The sequence below is a fragment of the Quercus lobata genome, chromosome 7, assembly GCF_001633185.2.
Source record: "Quercus lobata isolate SW786 chromosome 7, ValleyOak3.0 Primary Assembly, whole genome shotgun sequence".
NCBI classification, from domain to species: domain Eukaryota; kingdom Viridiplantae; phylum Streptophyta; class Magnoliopsida; order Fagales; family Fagaceae; genus Quercus; species Quercus lobata.
This window is the reverse complement of record NC_044910.1, coordinates 28,133,512-28,151,444: the sequence shown is the minus strand read 5'-3', so window position 1 is coordinate 28,151,444 and position 17,933 is coordinate 28,133,512. Positions and strand designations below refer to the sequence as shown.

The 17,933-nt window shown below is 35.7% G+C and overlaps 1 protein-coding gene and 1 long non-coding RNA gene across 3 annotated transcripts; both read left to right on the top strand.

Annotated features, from left to right (window-relative positions):
- The first annotated feature begins 10,817 nt into the window (after nucleotides 1–10,817).
- LOC115954006 (glutathione S-transferase U8-like) lies at nucleotides 10,818–12,509 on the top strand. Its single transcript, XM_031071855.1, has 2 exons — nucleotides 10,818–11,378; nucleotides 11,974–12,509. Exons 1-2 carry the CDS (start codon nucleotides 11,067–11,069, stop codon nucleotides 12,325–12,327), a joined length of 666 nt encoding a protein of 221 aa, XP_030927715.1. The 5' UTR covers nucleotides 10,818–11,066; the 3' UTR covers nucleotides 12,328–12,509.
- Nucleotides 12,510–14,142: 1,633 nt separating this feature from the next.
- On the top strand, nucleotides 14,143–17,514 carry LOC115951373. 2 transcript variants are annotated; one of them, XR_004083273.1, is made up of 7 exons: nucleotides 14,143–14,374; nucleotides 14,568–14,624; nucleotides 15,592–15,735; nucleotides 15,834–15,887; nucleotides 16,026–16,094; nucleotides 16,203–16,309; nucleotides 17,239–17,514. It is a non-coding gene; the product is annotated as an uncharacterized LOC115951373 (long non-coding RNA). The 2 variants fall into 2 exon arrangements; XR_004083272.1 differs by having other exon boundaries at nucleotides 15,592–15,887.
- The last annotated feature ends 419 nt before the right edge of the window (nucleotides 17,515–17,933 follow it).

Here is a 17,933-nt window from a genome sequence, read left to right as displayed (position 1 = left end):
CCGCTTGGAGGGCGGTGGAGAGGTTTTACACCGAGGGCTTCGGTTTCCTCTTCGATAACACATCGCGTGTTGTCTTTGTGTTTGCATCTTCCTTCCTCTCTATCTTTGCCTTTTTATTATCTGCTGTGGATTTTATTTGTTATGGCTTAGATAGTTTTTAACCAATTTCATATTATAGCATATGTTAAGTTTCCGCACACTAGTTGTTTGACATATTGCTTGAATTGGTTAAGTTGTAATTTGGGGGTCTAAACGTTCAAAGGTGTTTTTACACGTTTTTGAACTTTCAATGTTCAAAACAACCCCCCTTTTCCTTAAAACTTTATCAACAAAATAAAAATCATGGGATTTATTAAAACACTAGCGAATGTTTAGAGCCCCAACTGTAAAATAATCAACACAAGCTTATACTCAAACAATATATGTGTCGAATGATAAGTACAAGTAATACCCAAATAAAAAAAACTACTCTAAACCATAATTAATCACAACACAGCAGAAATTAAAGGTAAAGAGTAAGGGTTAGAGAGATGCAAACACAAAGATAACACCGGCACGTGTTATCAAAGAAGAAATCAAAGAACTCGGCGAAAAACCTCTCTGCTGCCCTCCAAGCAGTAAAATGATCCATTAAAGAATAAAGTTGAGATACACGAATAGCAATAAACCCTCCAAGCCTAATCTACCTGATGCACCTAAGCCCTCCAAGTTTCTTGCTCCAACAAGGTTAAGCCTAACCATGTCTTCTTTAGCTTTTTGAATCCCGCAATAAGCCTATTGCATTAACCAAATGAACTGGTCATCTCTAAATTGCTTCCCAAGCACCAAATAACCTCCTCACAGATATGGGTATGGTGAAATAAGGATTTGGCTAATGAACCTTTCAAGAGTGTTTCAATAGAGAGGGTGAGAGTAGAGGAATTTGAAAATCAACGATATAAGATTGTGGATGAGTCAATCTTGTTGTCCTCTAGGGTATCTCTCTCAAAATTCTTTCTGGAAGCTTTCTACATTTCGTGGGTATAATGGTATTTATAGTAGGGTACATGAGGAATGTGAAAAGTCATTTTTCTGCAAAACAGGGTGTTCTGGAAACTCACTCGCTATTGGGATGAGTCGCGAGTTTGAGTCGCGAAATAACTACCAGGCCAAACTGCCCTTTTTGTCCTGTAATGCTCTAGCTGTCGTGACCCTTCAGCTTCCTGCATGCTTCACACGTGTGGCATTTTCGCGAGTCGCCAGTCATGAATCACTCACGAGATCCAGTCACGAGAACCTCTCTGAATGCTCACACACTTGAATTCTTCACACTCTCTCACAAACAACCCTTACATGATTCCCACCTAAATAAAAGATATCTAATTGCTGAAATGCAAATTTGGCACAGAATAAAGCAAACATATGGTTGAATAAATTCAACCTTACAATCTCCTCCTTTGGCTATTCCGTGACAAAACCCTAAAACAGACTCTAGACTTAAAATGTGAGTTGGGAATAGTTGCCAAAACTCACTCACACCTAACTCTAGATTCTGTGAAGCTCTTGAACCATACGAACAAGTTTTCCTAAAAACAATAACCCAAGAAGTTTATTGTAAGCAGAAATCTTGAAATGCAAATGGAGCAAGCACAATGCGATCAAGCAATAATGAATATAACAATAAAGCATGGCTTGACCAAACAAGAAGAATCACTATAAATAGTGAACATAATGATTATTCATACAATGAATGAACATCCGGACATTCAAGCTAATAAGCTCAATACAAAGTATCATTTGCATTTCTAACACTCAACCGATGCAAGAACGCTAAAGCTATTGCATCAAGGATACAAGATCCAACAAGGGCACAAGAGTACTAAAGATAATGCAAACATAAGCTAAAAGTACTAAAAAGCTACAAAGCAATGGTACATAAGGAAAAGTTTAAATAGCTAAAACATCCAAGTATCCATAACACATAATATCCAAGTATTTTAAAACCAAAGTATAAAAGTCATAGAGTACATAAAAACCAAAGTACTAGAATAAGTGCTATGAAAACCCATAAAAGCTATAAAAAAAAAACACTATAAGATAGCTATAAAAACTTTAAACTTTAAACTGTTCTCCCCCTTAAGATAGGCTCTTGTTAAGATAGGCTCCCTTTCAAGAGCTACTCCATACTACTCCCCCTTTTTAACCCGAATGGCCAAAAGGCTAATGTTGTTTCGTGAAGCTATCAAACTTGGCTGTGAGCAAGTTGATTTGGTCTTGAATGGTTGTAAGTCTGTTGGAGTGCTCAATTTGGACATCCCTTAAGCTATCAATCCTTTCAAGAATGATTTGAAAAGCATCTGGAGGTACTGATAAAGACGATAAAGCTCCTCTCCTTCCATGACCACCACCTCTTCTTGAAGAAGATGTTGCCTTTCCGCTTCAGTTTTGGTGTCCGCAGGATGTTCTTGTTCAGGATCATCCGCTTCCTCATCACCCAGAAGACAAACTCTACTCCTTATGATTGTTTGAGAATTGATAGCAGAAGGTACACTCATGAGGCTTATATCCTGTGGAGTCTCCACACCTTTTTCATGGAGGATCCTCATGATTAGACTAGGGAGAACAAGCTTTGGCCTTGAGGTTGTCCTTATTTCTTCAGCAATGATGGAGAATACATGCGCATCGATGTTGATGTAGGTTTTCTCTTGAAGCTCCATAAGGAAGATGGCTCTAGCAATGTCCATGGTGGTCATCTTCCTTACTGGATAGAGGTTGAATAGCATGATGTAGGTAAGGCATCTCAAATTTGGAGGGAAAGTGATTGTGTTGAGGCATTTCCCTTCCCTGGCACCACCATATGGGATTGAACCGTCTCTATAGAGAGCATCCTATCCTTGAAGGGAGTGAAGTCTTCATGATATAAGTCTCCATGTCCAAGAATACCATCAATGTCCCCCACTTCAAGAGTGAATTCATTGCCTCTAACCCAACAATTGATGTAATCATTTCTGAGTATGGCATTAGCATAGAATTCCCTAATCAGTGGTTCACAAACCCCAGGGAGATCACCAAGAAGCTTTTCCTAATCTCTTTCTGCAAAATAGCTTGGGATGAAGTAGTCCTTGAGATCGACAAGATCCACGAATCACTCCTGAATGATTGGAGCCTTCTCAAAGTGCTGGCTATATCGCTCAAAGTGTTGGGTGAAGCGAAGCTGGGTCTCATCCATGCATTTCCTCTTGTCACCACGCTGAGAAGTGGTTTTTCCTCTTGCCATCTATAGAACTAAGCAGCAAATACCACAAAACAAAGCACAAAATCCAGTAATAAACTTGATTAGTAACAAGTTAGTACCTAAAGCATAAACTTTGAATTAAAACCTAAAAAACTAGAATTTAAAGAGTAATTAAAAAAAATGACATGTGAAGATACAAATCATCAAAACATGATAGAATCATGGCCTTGAACACTTAACATGTCAAAGAGTGTGTATGTGTGTGTGTGTGTGTGTGTGTGTGTGTGTGTGTGTGTGCATCATATGCAAAAGTGTAGAAAATAGGGCAAAGTGTAAAAACACATATATCATTTGATGTTTCAAAATCAAAGAAACATGATTATTCCTACAATCTTTGTACTCAATGGAATCCAAAGAGACACACAAAAACATCTAAGAGACATTTTATCATGAACATGTTATGCATAACACAACACAACGCATAGTACAATGCATAAGAATGAAGAACAAACATGTAAAACATGTAGAATAAGCATTATACCAACAAAACCCATATATCATACTCATCAAAACATTAACAAATCCATATTCAACAACCATATTTCCATATCTCAACATATACACAAAATCCAAGAAAACTAGGGTAGAAACTTGAAATACATTGAAAATAAGAGAAAACCCATACCTTTTCTTAAAGATTGATGAAGGATTGATGAATAAATGGAGGTTTTGTGAGTGACAATAGAAGTTTTGGGAGAGGGAGAGGAAGACAAGACAAGGTGTGTGCATGTGATGCGAGGGAAAATTGAAATTTTTTTGAAAACTGTCTGAGATTTAACCCTATTTGTGCAAAACACATGATTTTTGCGATTCAACTGACCCACGAGCAAGTTGCCAAAACGAGTCTCCAAAATCCCGTGAACAAAATTTTGAAAATTTTGTCTAAGTCATTTTCACGACTGGTAGATCCACTCGTGAGAAAGTCACAAAACCTTCTGTGTAAGCTTGTGACTGGAGCTTCCACTCACAACCAAGTCACCAAAATGACTCACGAAAATGGTAAAAACCCAGAAATTTTAAAAAAATTTCTAAGTGTTTTTCGCAACTGGGGGACTTACTCGCCAAGGAGTTGTGAGAGCTTCTGAGTAAGCTCGCGACTGGGGCCTCACGACTAGCATGACCCGCAAGTGAGTCGCCAAAATAGAGTTGTAAAAATGTTAGATTTTCTGAAATTTTTCAACACAAAACACTTTCCAAAAATAAATAAAAATACTCAAAAATATTTTTGTGTTTGATCAACATATGATTAAGTATGTACAACACATTTAATCAAGTACAATCACACAAATGAATAAGACATTCATTGAACATAGACATGTATGATGTGTGTATGTGTACCAAATGTGAGATAGTCCTTAGTCTAATATGAAGCTTCAATGATCAATTCAATCAAGACATACACAATTACACTAAGTAGAGTGACCAATCTCAATTATAGAAATATGCATATATGACCTCTCACAAAACTTTGACAAAACGCACTTTACTTATAATTGGATAGATCTAGGATGTGTTTAATACTTTAAGGAACAAGAGTCAAAGTCCAAGTGTTAAAACCATGCAAATCTGTCCAAGAATCAAGTGAAGAAGTACTGCATTTTAAAGCTCGACAACTAGCTCAATAGATAGCATTTATCGAGGTTTAAAAGACAAACTTAGCCCGATGCTCGATAGATAACCTACCTATCGAGATTTACGAAAATTAGTTTCTTAAATCTGATTTCACATATATCCTTGTGTACATGTTTAGACTTTATTTTCTCACAACCTTAAACATATATAAGGATTATTTTAAGGGCAGTCATAGCTGATGCAAGTGGATGAAACTTGATGCAAAGGTTTTGTTCAAGCAAATTGTGACCGGAGACATATGCCCTAGTTCATCTTTCTCTTGAAGAAGCTGCTACGTTTGTTCGCCGTAGGGTTTTGTAACCAAGGAGCTTTGTGATCTTCATTGTGTTGATGAACAGAAGAACTTTGCAGCCAACATCCTTCTCAAGTTGGTGGTTAGTCATGTACTTGGATTCGTGCATCGATTGGTTAGTCACGTACTGGGAACCGTGCATTGAAAGGAGAGATCGTCACTACAAAACAAGTCCAATTGGGTATTGGGATAAGGGTTTAACTGTAGGCTGGTATAAGGTATTGAGATTCCTTTACTTGTAACCGCTTGTTGTGATAATAGTGGATTCTCGGGAGTGGTGACCTTAAAATCACCCAGTGGGGATTTTGCCTTGGGGGTTTTCCCCATTCGTAAACATATCACCATGTCAACTTCATTTTTCGCTGCATATTAACTGAGTTGGTGATTTGTTTGTGCTTCCACGTGTATTGCATGTTAATCAGATTAATTAATTAACTTGGCTAATTAATTGATTAATTCATCACAAGAGGTCAATACATTCTTGGCCTATCAAGTGGTATCATAATAGGCACACTCTAATTAGGGTTAATCTTTGATGTGTGATCCATTGACCCCTGTTGTCATAGATAGAGGACAATTGTTGATTATACCTCCTTTATTTGATGGCACTAACTATGCATACTGAAAAGTACGCATGAGAGCTTTCTTGCAGTCATTAGATGAAAAGTATGGCAAGCTGTGGAGATAAGTTGGACCAAGCCAAAGGAAGTGCCCGCCGATTGGAATGATGCTAAGATCAAGGCAGCAAATTTCAATAGTAGGGCATTGAATGCTTTATTCAGTGCGGTCACGAATGATGAGTTTAAGAAGATATCATCTACCGAAACTACCAAGGAAGCAGGGACCATCCTCTAGACAACCTATGAAGGAACCAAGGTTGTCAAGGATTCGAATCTTCAAAGGCTTACCACAAGCTTTGAAGAGATTAAGATGGAGAAGGATGAGTCATTCAATGAGTTCTATGCCAAGCTCAAGGACATAGTGAACTCAGCCTTTAATCTTGGGGAAACCATTCCCGAACCAAAAATTGTTAGAAAGGTGCTTAGATCTCTACTCAAGAGATTGAGACGAAGAAGAATCTTTGGAATCCTTCTTGAAATTTGAGAATTTCCCCTTCTCAAAACACTTCCCATCCTTCTTGAATTTTAAGAACTTGCAAAAGTGTTTGCAAGGTATGTCACTTCCTTTTCAACCTCATCCTTATCCGAGAAGGCTTGAGTTTCCACTCTCTCATTAATTTTCTTAAGAGTAAGATATTTGCTCATCCTTTGTGATGGTAGAGATAGCTCATAAGTTTGAAGAGAACCGATGAGTTCTTGAATTTTTATCTCATCAAGGTCTTTGCTCTCTTCAATTGCGGTGACCTTGGCACGGAAGCTCTCTGGCAATGATCGTAAAATCTTCCTCACAACCTTGGAGTCCTCCGTCTTTTCACCCAAGTTTAATTTTCCAATCACCACTTCATTCAACTTCCCATAAAAGGAGTCGAATGACTCATCTTCGCTCATCTTTAATTCTTCGAATCGAGTGGTGAGCATTTGTAACTTGGTGCCTTTCACCTTCTTGGTGCCTTCATATGTGGTCTCCAGAATTTCCCATGCCTCATTGGTGATTGTAACATGTGAAATCCTGTGGAATTCATCGGGTGAGACACCACAAAAGATAGCATTCAAAACTTTACTATTAGCATTAGCCATTACAAGGGCTACCTTATCCCAAGTAGATTTAGCAGCCTCCGACCTAGTCCAACCGTTCTCAATGGCATCCCATACGCTCTCATCAATAGAGCACAAGAATACACGCATATGCACTTTCCAAAAGGCGTAATTACTCCCAACAAAGAAGGGAGGTGCATTTAGGGATTGAGACCTATCCAATGTAGGGCCTAGGATCACACTTAGGATGTATAAATCTGACAAAGTGTACCTGCTCTAATACCAATTGAAAGTTCACTTGGTGTATAAATTACTAGTGAATGTTTAGATCCCCAATTTCAAAATAACCAACACAAGCTTATACTCAAACAATATATGTGCCGAATGATAAGTACAAGAAATACCTAAATAAACAAATTAGAATAAACCATAATTAATCACAACACAGCAGGAATTAAAGGTAAAGAGTAAGGGTTAGAGAGATGCAAACACAAAGATAACACCAGAACGTGTTAATGAATAGGAAACCGAAGAACTTGGCGAAAAACCTCTCTGCCGCCTTCCAAGCGGTAAAATGATCCATTGAAGATAAAATTAGGATACATGAATAGCAATAGACCCTCCAGGCCTAATCTACTCGATGCACCTAAACCCTCCAAGCTTCTTGCTCTAACAAGGTTAAGCCTAACCGTGTCTTCTTTAGCTTTTTGGATCCCACAATAAGCCCATTACATCAACCAAATGAATTGGTCATCTCTAAACTGCATCCCATGCACCAAATAATCTCCTCACAGATATGGGTATGGTGACATAAGGATTTGGTTAATGAACCTCTCAAGGATATGTCAATGGAGAGGGTAAGAGTAGAGCAATTTGAGAATCAAAGATATAAGATTATGGATGAGTTAATCTTGTTGTCCTTTAGGGTTTCTCTCTCAAAATTCTCTTTGGAAGCTCTCTACATTTCGTGGGTATAAGGGTATTTATAGTAGGGTACATGAGGAATGTGAAAAGTCATTTTTCTACAAAACAAGGTGTTCTGGTGACTCACTTGCTACTGGGATGAGTCGTGAGTTTGAGTCGCGAAATAACTGTCAGGCCAGAATATCCTTTTTATCCTGTAGTGCTCTAGCTATCGTGACCCTTCAGCTTCCTGCATGCTTCACACGTGTGGCATTTTGGCGAGTCGCCAGTTACGAGTCACTCGCGAGATCTAGTCGCAAGTCACTCATGAGATCCAGTTGCGAGAACCTCTCTGAATGCTCACGCACTTAAATTCTTCACACTCTCTCACAAACAATCCTTACATGATTCCCACCTAAATACATGGTATCTAATTGCTGAAATACAAGCAAATTTGGCACGGAATAAAACCAACACATGGTTGAATAAATTCAACCTTACAAAAAGAAAATAAATTAGACAACAAAAAATTAAGGAGTATTTGCACTTAAAAAAAAAAGATGGGGGACCATTACCTAAAATTTATTCAAAATTTTGACATTAAAATAAAGGAGGATGGGCATTTTTGGAAAAGCTAGAGGGGCCTTCCCCCAATTGTATTATCAAATTCTTCCTATTAGATATATGACTAGGACTCTCCCAAAGTAGGAGCAATTGCCCCTATAGATTTTTTTATTTTATTTTATTTTAATAAAGAACGAGATTCAATAAAGAGATCAAGAAAAGATTTAAATTGTGGAATAGGAAAGGTATGGAGCATCTTATGTTTCCATAAGACAACATGAAAAGAGACAAAGTCACTTGGTTATTAGTCGTAACATCCATATCTTTCCTTTGTTCAAGATCGTAACCTAGAAAGAAACATATATTGAAAGTGTGATTGTAGTTTATTGCATTCGTGAATGATAGGCCAAGAATGTATTGACCGCTTTAGTAACTTAATCAATTAATTTAGCCAGTGAAATTAATTAGATTCAATTACATGTAATAGCGTGGTAGCACAAACAAATCACCAACTAAGTTAAATGCAGCGGAAAATAAATTTGATACAGGTGATTTTTTTACGAATGAGGAAAACCATTGAGGCAAAACCCCACTGGGTAAATTTAAGGTCACCACTCCCGAGAATCCACTATTATCAAAACAAGCAGTTACAATTAAAAGGAATCTCAGTACCTAATACCAACTTACAGTTGAATCATTACCCCAATACCCAATTGGACTTGTGATTTAGTGACAATTTCTCCTTTCAATGCACGGCTCCTAGTACGTGACTAACCAATTGATGCATGGATTCAAGTACGTGACTAACAGACTAACTTGAGGAAGATGTTGGCTGCAAATGATGAACTGAAAGAAGCTCCTTGGTTACAAAACCCTTGGCACAAAGACGTAGTAGTTTCTACAAGGAATATGATGAATTAGGGCAAATTCTATCTCCGGTCACAATATGCATGCATAATCAATTTGCATTAAGTTGCATCACCTTTTATGGCCCTTAAAATAATCCTTATATATGTCTACGGTTGTGAGAAAAGAAACCCTACACAAATACATATGGATATGCATGAAATTAGATATGGAAATCTAAATTTCGTAATTCTCAACTGATACAACTTTTGTCGAATTGCTGTCGAGTATCAACATTAAACCTCGATGGATATGGATCTGTCGAGCTATTTGTTGAGATTTAATGAACAACACTTCTTCACTTGTTTCTTGGACAGATTTGCATGGCTTCAATACTAAACTTGAACTCTTGTTCCTTAAAGTACTAAACCCATCCTAGATCTACCCAAATATAAGTAAAGTGTGTTTTGTCAAAGGATTAGCCAATTTACATAACATATGTCTCTAATAATATCCACATATGTCCTAACAGTGAAGTTGGAGGATAACAAACTAGGCACAACCAAAGTCTCTAAACTAACTATAGTTAGGAGAAGTGCCAAATAGATGTTCATAGGGTGTTGATTATGCGAAAGGGATAGGATAATCCATTAATGGTATGAGCAATAGTGAGATTTGTTTTCCCTCAAAAAGAGGTAGGAATATATGAAATATGGATGAGTGCCCAAATTTTAGTGTCCAAAACATATCAAAATTTGCTTTCTACTCAACCATTATCTTGTGAATCGATGTACCCAGGGCCTACGGGGAGGTGGGATTCAAACACAAATCTGAGACAATATAAGCTAGTATAAAGTATGCCAATACTATTGGGTTATCATCTAAACATCAAGAGGTAAAGCAATTGTATTCTCAAGATTTTGTTAATGAAAAGTAAAAAAGTGATGATAATAGTGGGACAAAATAAAATCCAGTAAAAGCTTGCTACATCAATGTGTAAAAAAATATTGTCAAAAGTTTTGTACAAGTAACATGGCTCTTTTTTCTAGGGTGAAAAGATATGTTCAAATTGTCAATACTATAATCAAGGATGCAGGAGTTATTAGAATCACCACATATCACAGCAAAATGTAATTGCTCAATCCAACATAACCTTCCTCATAGCTATGAAGCAAGTTTCACTGTTCCCCCCACCAGCCCAAATAAATTAAGTGGGCTGGATGAGCCACAACACCCAAAGGCTATTGATTTTATTATTACCATAGTTTATTCCATTTTTTCAAACTACTTTAAAAAGCCCGGCTGAGATCATCAATGAACTATGAGCTAAATACTAATGGTCCATCTATGCTAGGATTTGCCATGATTGACATTCCAGCAATTACCACCATCTTCTTGGCGATGGGGGGAAAAATTAACACTTAAAACACGCTCTATATTGTCAACAAGAAATCAAATTGAATAAATAAATATATAGAGACGAGATTATCAAAAATAATAATATTTATAGAGATGAATTTTTTTTGCTGAAATTTATAGAGATGAATTCAAGTTGGGGTTTCCCTCTTTGAAAAATAATTCGCATTTGACCGATCCATTAACTGTTCTTGTGCAGCTTCTTTTTGCTTTTTCTTTTTTTATTTTTGGGTAAAAAAATTGTGCAGCTTCTTCCCCAAGTCTATCACTCCAATAAGTCTTCAACCACCACCTAGTCGCACATTTTGACCAATAAACACAAATAATACCAACAGCCAAAGTCATAGAGGCTTAACCACCAAGTAACCATTGAGATTATGAGCTTTAAAAGCAAAAGGGCATCAGACCCAGAAGGTAGAGCCATGCATTTGAATCTCATTACAAACTCTTTTAATTGCAGAAACAAAAAGTGTCGTAAATCATAATGGCTGGAGAAGTGTTGTTGTTTGGTTTCTGGGGAAGCCCTTTTAGTCGCAGAGTAGAGATGGCTCTAAAACTGAAAGGAATAAAGTACAAATACATTGATGAAGATTTTTCAAACAAGAGCCCTTCCCTCCTCAAATACAACCCAATTCACAAGAAGGTTCCCGTGTTTGTACACAACGGAAAGCATTTGGCTGAGTCACTTGTTATCCTGGAATACATTGATGAGACCTGGAAAGACCATCCCATCTTGCCCAAAGATCCATACGAAAGAGCCAATGCACGATTCTGGGCCAAGTTCATAGACGAGAAGGTAAATACCATTTACTGTTAAGCTACTCCAAATTATAAATTTGTCATATCCTAAACAAATTATAGTTAAGAATTTTTTTTTTTTTTGGATTTACTGATGAAAAAAATATCATTTAATTTTAAATGACGTAACAATGAATATATTTTTAAATTTATAATTTTCTTTGTAAAAATTGAAATATTAATTTAAACTACTATGATATTGATCAATTTTTAAATGAGAATAGTCCTTCATCCAGTCTAATAGCTGTTTTTCGAGTGGCTTTATAATTCTAGTTCTTGTCGTATTTATTTTTGGTAATCTTAGTGAACTTCACAACCTCGGTCCTCAGTGGCAGTAAATTTCCTGTTATAATTGTGTATGTTAAAGATAAATCATCCAAAAGCACCCCTGCGTGCATTGCAGTCAAAGACACCGTAAACTGTGTCCGTGAGCTTGTTTTTTATTTTATTTTATTTGTTTTTTGTTTTTATTTATTTATCAGTTTTATAAACACTCATTAGAGAAGAGAGATATAATTCATCAACCAAGAGAAAAGGAGAAAAAGGGTATCTCAACACTAAAAATTTGAATTTTCTCTGTTTTCTTTTAATAGTACTTGTCTGCAATATGGAAATCTTGCACATGTGAAGAGAAAGAGCGTGAGAAAGCTGTGGAAGAAACATCTGAGCTTCTACAATTTCTAGAAAATGAGCTCAAGGAACAGAGGTATTTTGGTGGAGAGACTATAGGGCTGGTAGACATTGCTGCTAACATCATAGGCTACTGGCTTGAAATTTTTGAAGAAGCTTTTGGGGTAGAGTTGTTGAGAAAGGAGAAATTTCCCAAACTTTGCAATTGGGCTAATGAGTTTGTGAGTATCAGTGCCATCAAGGAAAATATACCTCCTAGAGACAAACTGATTGCCTTTTTGCGAAATCGATTTGGGGTTGGTAAAGCTTCCAAATAGTTGAACTTACACTCGCCACTCAAAGTTGGTGCATATTACTGCATAATAATTGACCGCTTTGTCATCAATCGTGTTCTTATGTACCTTGTAATTTCATGTGATTTGTTTGTAATAGTTTAAGAATTTGTTTGAGCCTTTGAGCCTCGTACTTGCTTACCCTGTTGCAGTTTTTCTATAAAGTGCTCTCCACTCTTGGTTATCCTGTCAAGTAAAATTTTTGTAAACTGACATTCCTCACATACAGGCAAAATTTGGTGTTTAGACTGTTTTTAGAAACTTTTTTTGTGAACAGTATGCGCGTCAAACTATTTAGTTAGTTGGACTAATTTTGGAACTCGAGTTTGGCAAACTTGAGTTCCGGCCCAAAATTTAAACTATAGAGGCGCTTTTTTTAGTGGCGTTTGTCAAAAACACCACTATATATACCCTATAGTGGCGTTTTCTATAAACGCTGCTATAGGCACAAAAAAACGCCACTATAGTATTTGCTTTCCAGCCCAAAATCGAGTTTGACAAACTCGAGTTCCAAAATAAGTCCAACTAACTAAATAGATTGACGCGCATACTATTCACAAATTTTTTTTCTAAAAACAGTCTAAATACCAAATTTTGCCCTCACATACATCTAAAAAATATCAAAATGACACGGGACAATTGTAATAAGAGAGTGAGTAGAGGATACATGAGCAATAGAGACAAACATCTTCTCATAGTTAATATTTAATTCGGTAATTCCTATGATAAACATTTGCACTACAACAAGCTTTAGTTATTTCAACCCTCTTTTATCGAGGGTTTACTAAAATCTGTCGATACAATTTATAAATACAGGAGCGGAAGGCTATGGGGCTGTTTGGATTGAGTTTTTTGATAACTCAATTCTCTATTTCCATAACTCATAACTCAAAAATGGTGAGACCCATAGTAAAAAGGTTGTTTGGCCAAACGATAACTCTGTTTCCATAACTCTGTTTCCATCACTCAATTCTCTGATTTTTGAGTTATGAGTTATGGAAACTGAAAACAACAAAAGGCTGTTTTCAGTTTCCATAACTCATAACTCAATGACATTTCCGTAAATAAACACACATGAGGGACCCACAACCGCAACTTTTGACCACCTTTTGACTTTTTTTTTTTTTTTTTTTTACTTGGGTTGGCTGTTCAGCTTTTTTTTTTTTTTTTTTTTCTTTCTGGGTTGGCGTTTTCTTTTTTTTTTTTTTTTTTCTTTTTCTTTCCTGGGTTGGCTGTTCGGTTTCTGGGTTGGTGTTGTTCTTTTTTTTTTTTTTTGGGTTGGCGTTGTTCCTTTTTTTTTTTCTTTTCCTGGGTTGGCTATTCGGTTTGGTTTTATATATATATATATATATTAGCTTCGGTGAGTTGGGTGCTAAAAAAAAAAAAAAATACTGTACTGGCTGACAGGTGTGGGACCCATGAATAGTGTGAAAAAATTGAGTGATGAAAATAAAAGTGATGTTGCCAAATGAGTGTGAAAAAATAAGTGATGAGTGATGAGTTATGAATGATGAGTGATGAGTGATGGAAATTAAGTGACGGAAATTGAGTGATGAAAAATCCTTACCCAAACAGGCCCTATATTACTCAACTTTATTTCAAAAGTTATTTGGTCCCTCAAAATAATAAAATCACCCTTGAAATAAATGTGAAAAAAAAAAAAAAAAAAAAAAAAAAACGCGGCAGTTTCTTCAGCCCATAACCCTTGATAAAAAATTACAAAATTTTCACCCCTTGAAAAAAGCCCACAACAAAATTTTCATCCCTTGAAAAAACCCACAACAAAATTTAAAAGCCCAGAACATAACCCACAAACACATAGAGCTCTTATCACTCTCTTGCTGAAAGCATGAAACTGAGAAAGCATAGAAATCTCACAGAGCTCATGGAAATCTCATAGAGCTCGACGATCATGGAGATCTCATAGAGCTCGACGATCATCGATTAGGTATGTAATCGCACAGCTCCGATTAGGCACGAGTTGATATCGGTTTTGTGACTCTTCATCGTTGTGTTTCTCAGCTCCGATTAGGTACGAATCACAAACCCTAATTTCGTCTTTGATTTTTTTGTTTTTTTTGGTTTACCCACACTTTTTCATCGATTTCCCCATTATTTTTGTTTCACATTTTTCAGAAAACTGAGCTCATCATCAATTTCCCTATCTCGATTTCTAATTGATCATTCGCTTTAGAATCTCACTATAACGTAATCGTTTTCCTCAGGTTGTAGCACAGAAAGCGAAGGAAGCTGAAATCACTGAGCAGGACTCACTTCTTCTGGTAATCATCATCAGATTTCCAATTTTTCTGTCTTTCAACTTCAATTACGGAAAATCGCATTTGAATTTCTTTAGCAGAAATTTACATCTGAGCATATTTTCCTTGTTAATGTAATCAGATTCAATTTTCTTTTAGAAAATCGATAGAATTATTTTTCGTTACTTCATACTCTGTTTCAAGTACTCCATGTAAAATTTGGTTCAAACAAATGGAAATTATTTCTCATTTAATTTTTTGCTAGATCTTAGAGATTTAAGATCGAGAAATTTAATGGTTGTGTTATGCTAATTGAAATTTGAAACAAACGAGGAATCTGCTCTGAATTGCTATATTCAATATTAGTTACATTAGAGGCCTGTATATCAGAGAAATTTAGTAAGCTTCTTGTATTTTTCAGTTGTCATGTCCATGACCAGCTTTGGGTTGTGGAAATTGAGAGGGAGATTACTAATAGTGGAGGTTAGTGGTAAGGGGATGAAACTAGGGGGGTTTATTTGTTTTGGTTGGGTTCATCCACAGCGTGAATTGGGTTTATTTGTCTTTCCAAGTGAATTATTGGTTTGGTTTTATAAAATTTTGAGTGTGATTTGACTGTAATGGAAATTTGATGGTGGGTTTAGTTCTTTTTAAATTAAATGCATACCTAGTGAGAACCCAGTTCTCTGAGCTGATGTTGCAATTAGAGTGATGCTGTCTTCTAAAGTGATGTGGAAAGATTGTATAAATACTGCTAACTGCTGCCCGAAATGCAACTCACTTATAATAATTTCTCGAACAAAATGGATTTTTTTTAATCTTCATGGGGCATCCTAGTATCCTACCCTTCTTTCTTTTATTGTTTTTTAGTTTTGTTGATTAAAGGATTAGAGTAGCCTATAGTTTGTTGTTTTTTTATGGGCTCTTAGCACACTGCCTGTGTACAGTCAGCTTATATGCAAATTATCTTATATTATTTTCATGTGTACAGTCAGCTCTTCCTCCTGAGCAGCTAGCTTGGTGTGGGTTAGACAATGTGTTACTTTTAATCTAATACTCGTTTGGAGATTCCATGAATCTAGTGCGGTCATGTGCTTTGATAAAGGGGCAAGAGATCAAGATGAGATACAATATAGTATTTTTAATTTCTTATCCTTTATGGTATCTTTACAATTATAACTAACATATGTTGTGTGAATAATATTTAACAGTGTGACAATTACTCGTTCACAGATAGAAACTTCAATTCCTCGAAAACATGGACCTGCTATTGCTGGTTATGAGTCGGTATGGTTATTAAGTTATAGGAAATTATTATCTCTTATTTCAAGGCCCTTATCTCCAATATTTCATTTCAGCAATTTGACTGAGAATCTTTCTGTGGGTGTTTAATCAATATGTGGGTGTTTTATCAATATGTTTTAGGCTTTCTTGAAGCATGTTGATTTTGATGTTGTCCGCTGTGCTGTGATTGCAAGTCCTGGTTTCACAAAGGTCTGGTGTAGGTCTTATGATCTTTCCTTTTAAGTATAAATGACATATGTTTGGAGTATATAGGTTTACATTTTTTTCCCCTGATTAGTGCCTCCAAATATGTTTCAGGATCAGTTTCTTCGTCACTGATTGTTGGAGGCAGAAAGAAGACAGCTGAGACCTATTATCGAGAACAAGTCACGAATAGTTCTTGTGTATACAACATCAGGATACAAGTATGGTTGCTATCTTTTTTGCTTCTGGTGCTAAAGTTTTTAGAATAGTAAAGGAGATAGTCTGTGATAGTAACTAACAGTGAGATAGAATGGTTCTAAAGATAGTAGGTATGAAGATCAACTCAAGCTAGTCACTGTTTTAGTACTATTGGATAAATTTGGAATGACTTGTTGAGCTGTTTATGTGGATAGAATAGATAGGTACTAGTTTGCTTTTGCAATCCTTATCTTGAAAAATCTTTGAAAATATCCTTAGTCCCAAATTCATATTCCATCATCTAAGATAACAGAACAGTCTCTGATCAAATAACTCGAGCTGACTTATATGTGTGTTTCATTATAATTTGTTTAGAACTTTCTTTCAGTTATGGATACACTCATTTCTTGTTTGATTTTTCTTTCAGTTATGGTCCTTATGGACCAGAAGTATGTATTCCTTTTATTTCCATATTACATTACATTACAGGACCATGGAACTGGAACTGTACTTAGTTTTGAGATCAAGTTTTTTCTCTTGGTCTTGGGTGGATGATCAATTTATTTATATTTGTCCTGATGCTTTTATTTGTTCATATTAATTCATATGTGTTAGGTATAAGTAATATAATAAGAGCATCCATAATAAAAATTATTTTACTAAGATGAGCAGTTCAATGTCATGAAAATCCAGCAGAATAATTGTATTTTTACAGTCTCTGTAGTCAACTGAAACTTTTTTTCCCTCACTAGTGCAGATGGTTTTAATATATGTGTGACTTGTTGTGATTGGTTTACCATTTTTGCAAAAAAAAAAAAAAAAAAAAAAAAAAAAAAAAAAAAAAAAAAAAGTCTGGTGCTGATGTATATCTGATTTATCTGTTGAAAGTTCAATGTTGTGATATTCTATTCCTTTAGTCTGATTGTGAAATTTCCATTTTTGTTTTTTTCAGGTGGCTTTGCTATTAATTTGGGTTGCTGATATAAGGAAACATGTGAAGAATTTAGAATTTGGGAAGGGACACGTATATAAAGCTGTGCATGTAACCGATTTTTATTTCCTTTCATTACGTTTGGCCTTATATAGGATGTATTAGGATTTGTTCTGTTCACCTACTGCCATGTCAGATTGTGCAAAGAACCTTGTTTTTACAATTTAAAACTCTTGCCCCTGTTGACTATTGAATTAGATCATATAAATATTGATAAGGTTAATCTGACTTTTGGTATCATATAAATTCATACAATTATTAATTTTTGTGTATGTGTGTGTGTATATATATATATATATATATATATTTGTGCATGATTGTGGTTTTTTTTTTTTAAATAAAATAAAATCTTATTTTGAGGGTCAAGAGATCCCTTAAATAACCTTATTTATCAAGGGTTGTAAATATAAATTTTTTAAACCTTGGTAAAAGGTTATTTAAGGGTCTCTTGACCCTCAAAATAAGATTAGAGCACTTGTTTTAAGGGCCATGAAGGCCGTTAAAATTTCCTTTTCGATGGTATATGTTTCGAAGGTTATCAAGGGTCAATTGGACTCTTAAAATAAAATTTTTCAAGGTTTTTAAAGGGTTTTGACCCTTGAAAAAAGTCAAATTTGTTGTAGTGTTGGCTTCAAGACGAGCCTTATGACACTAAA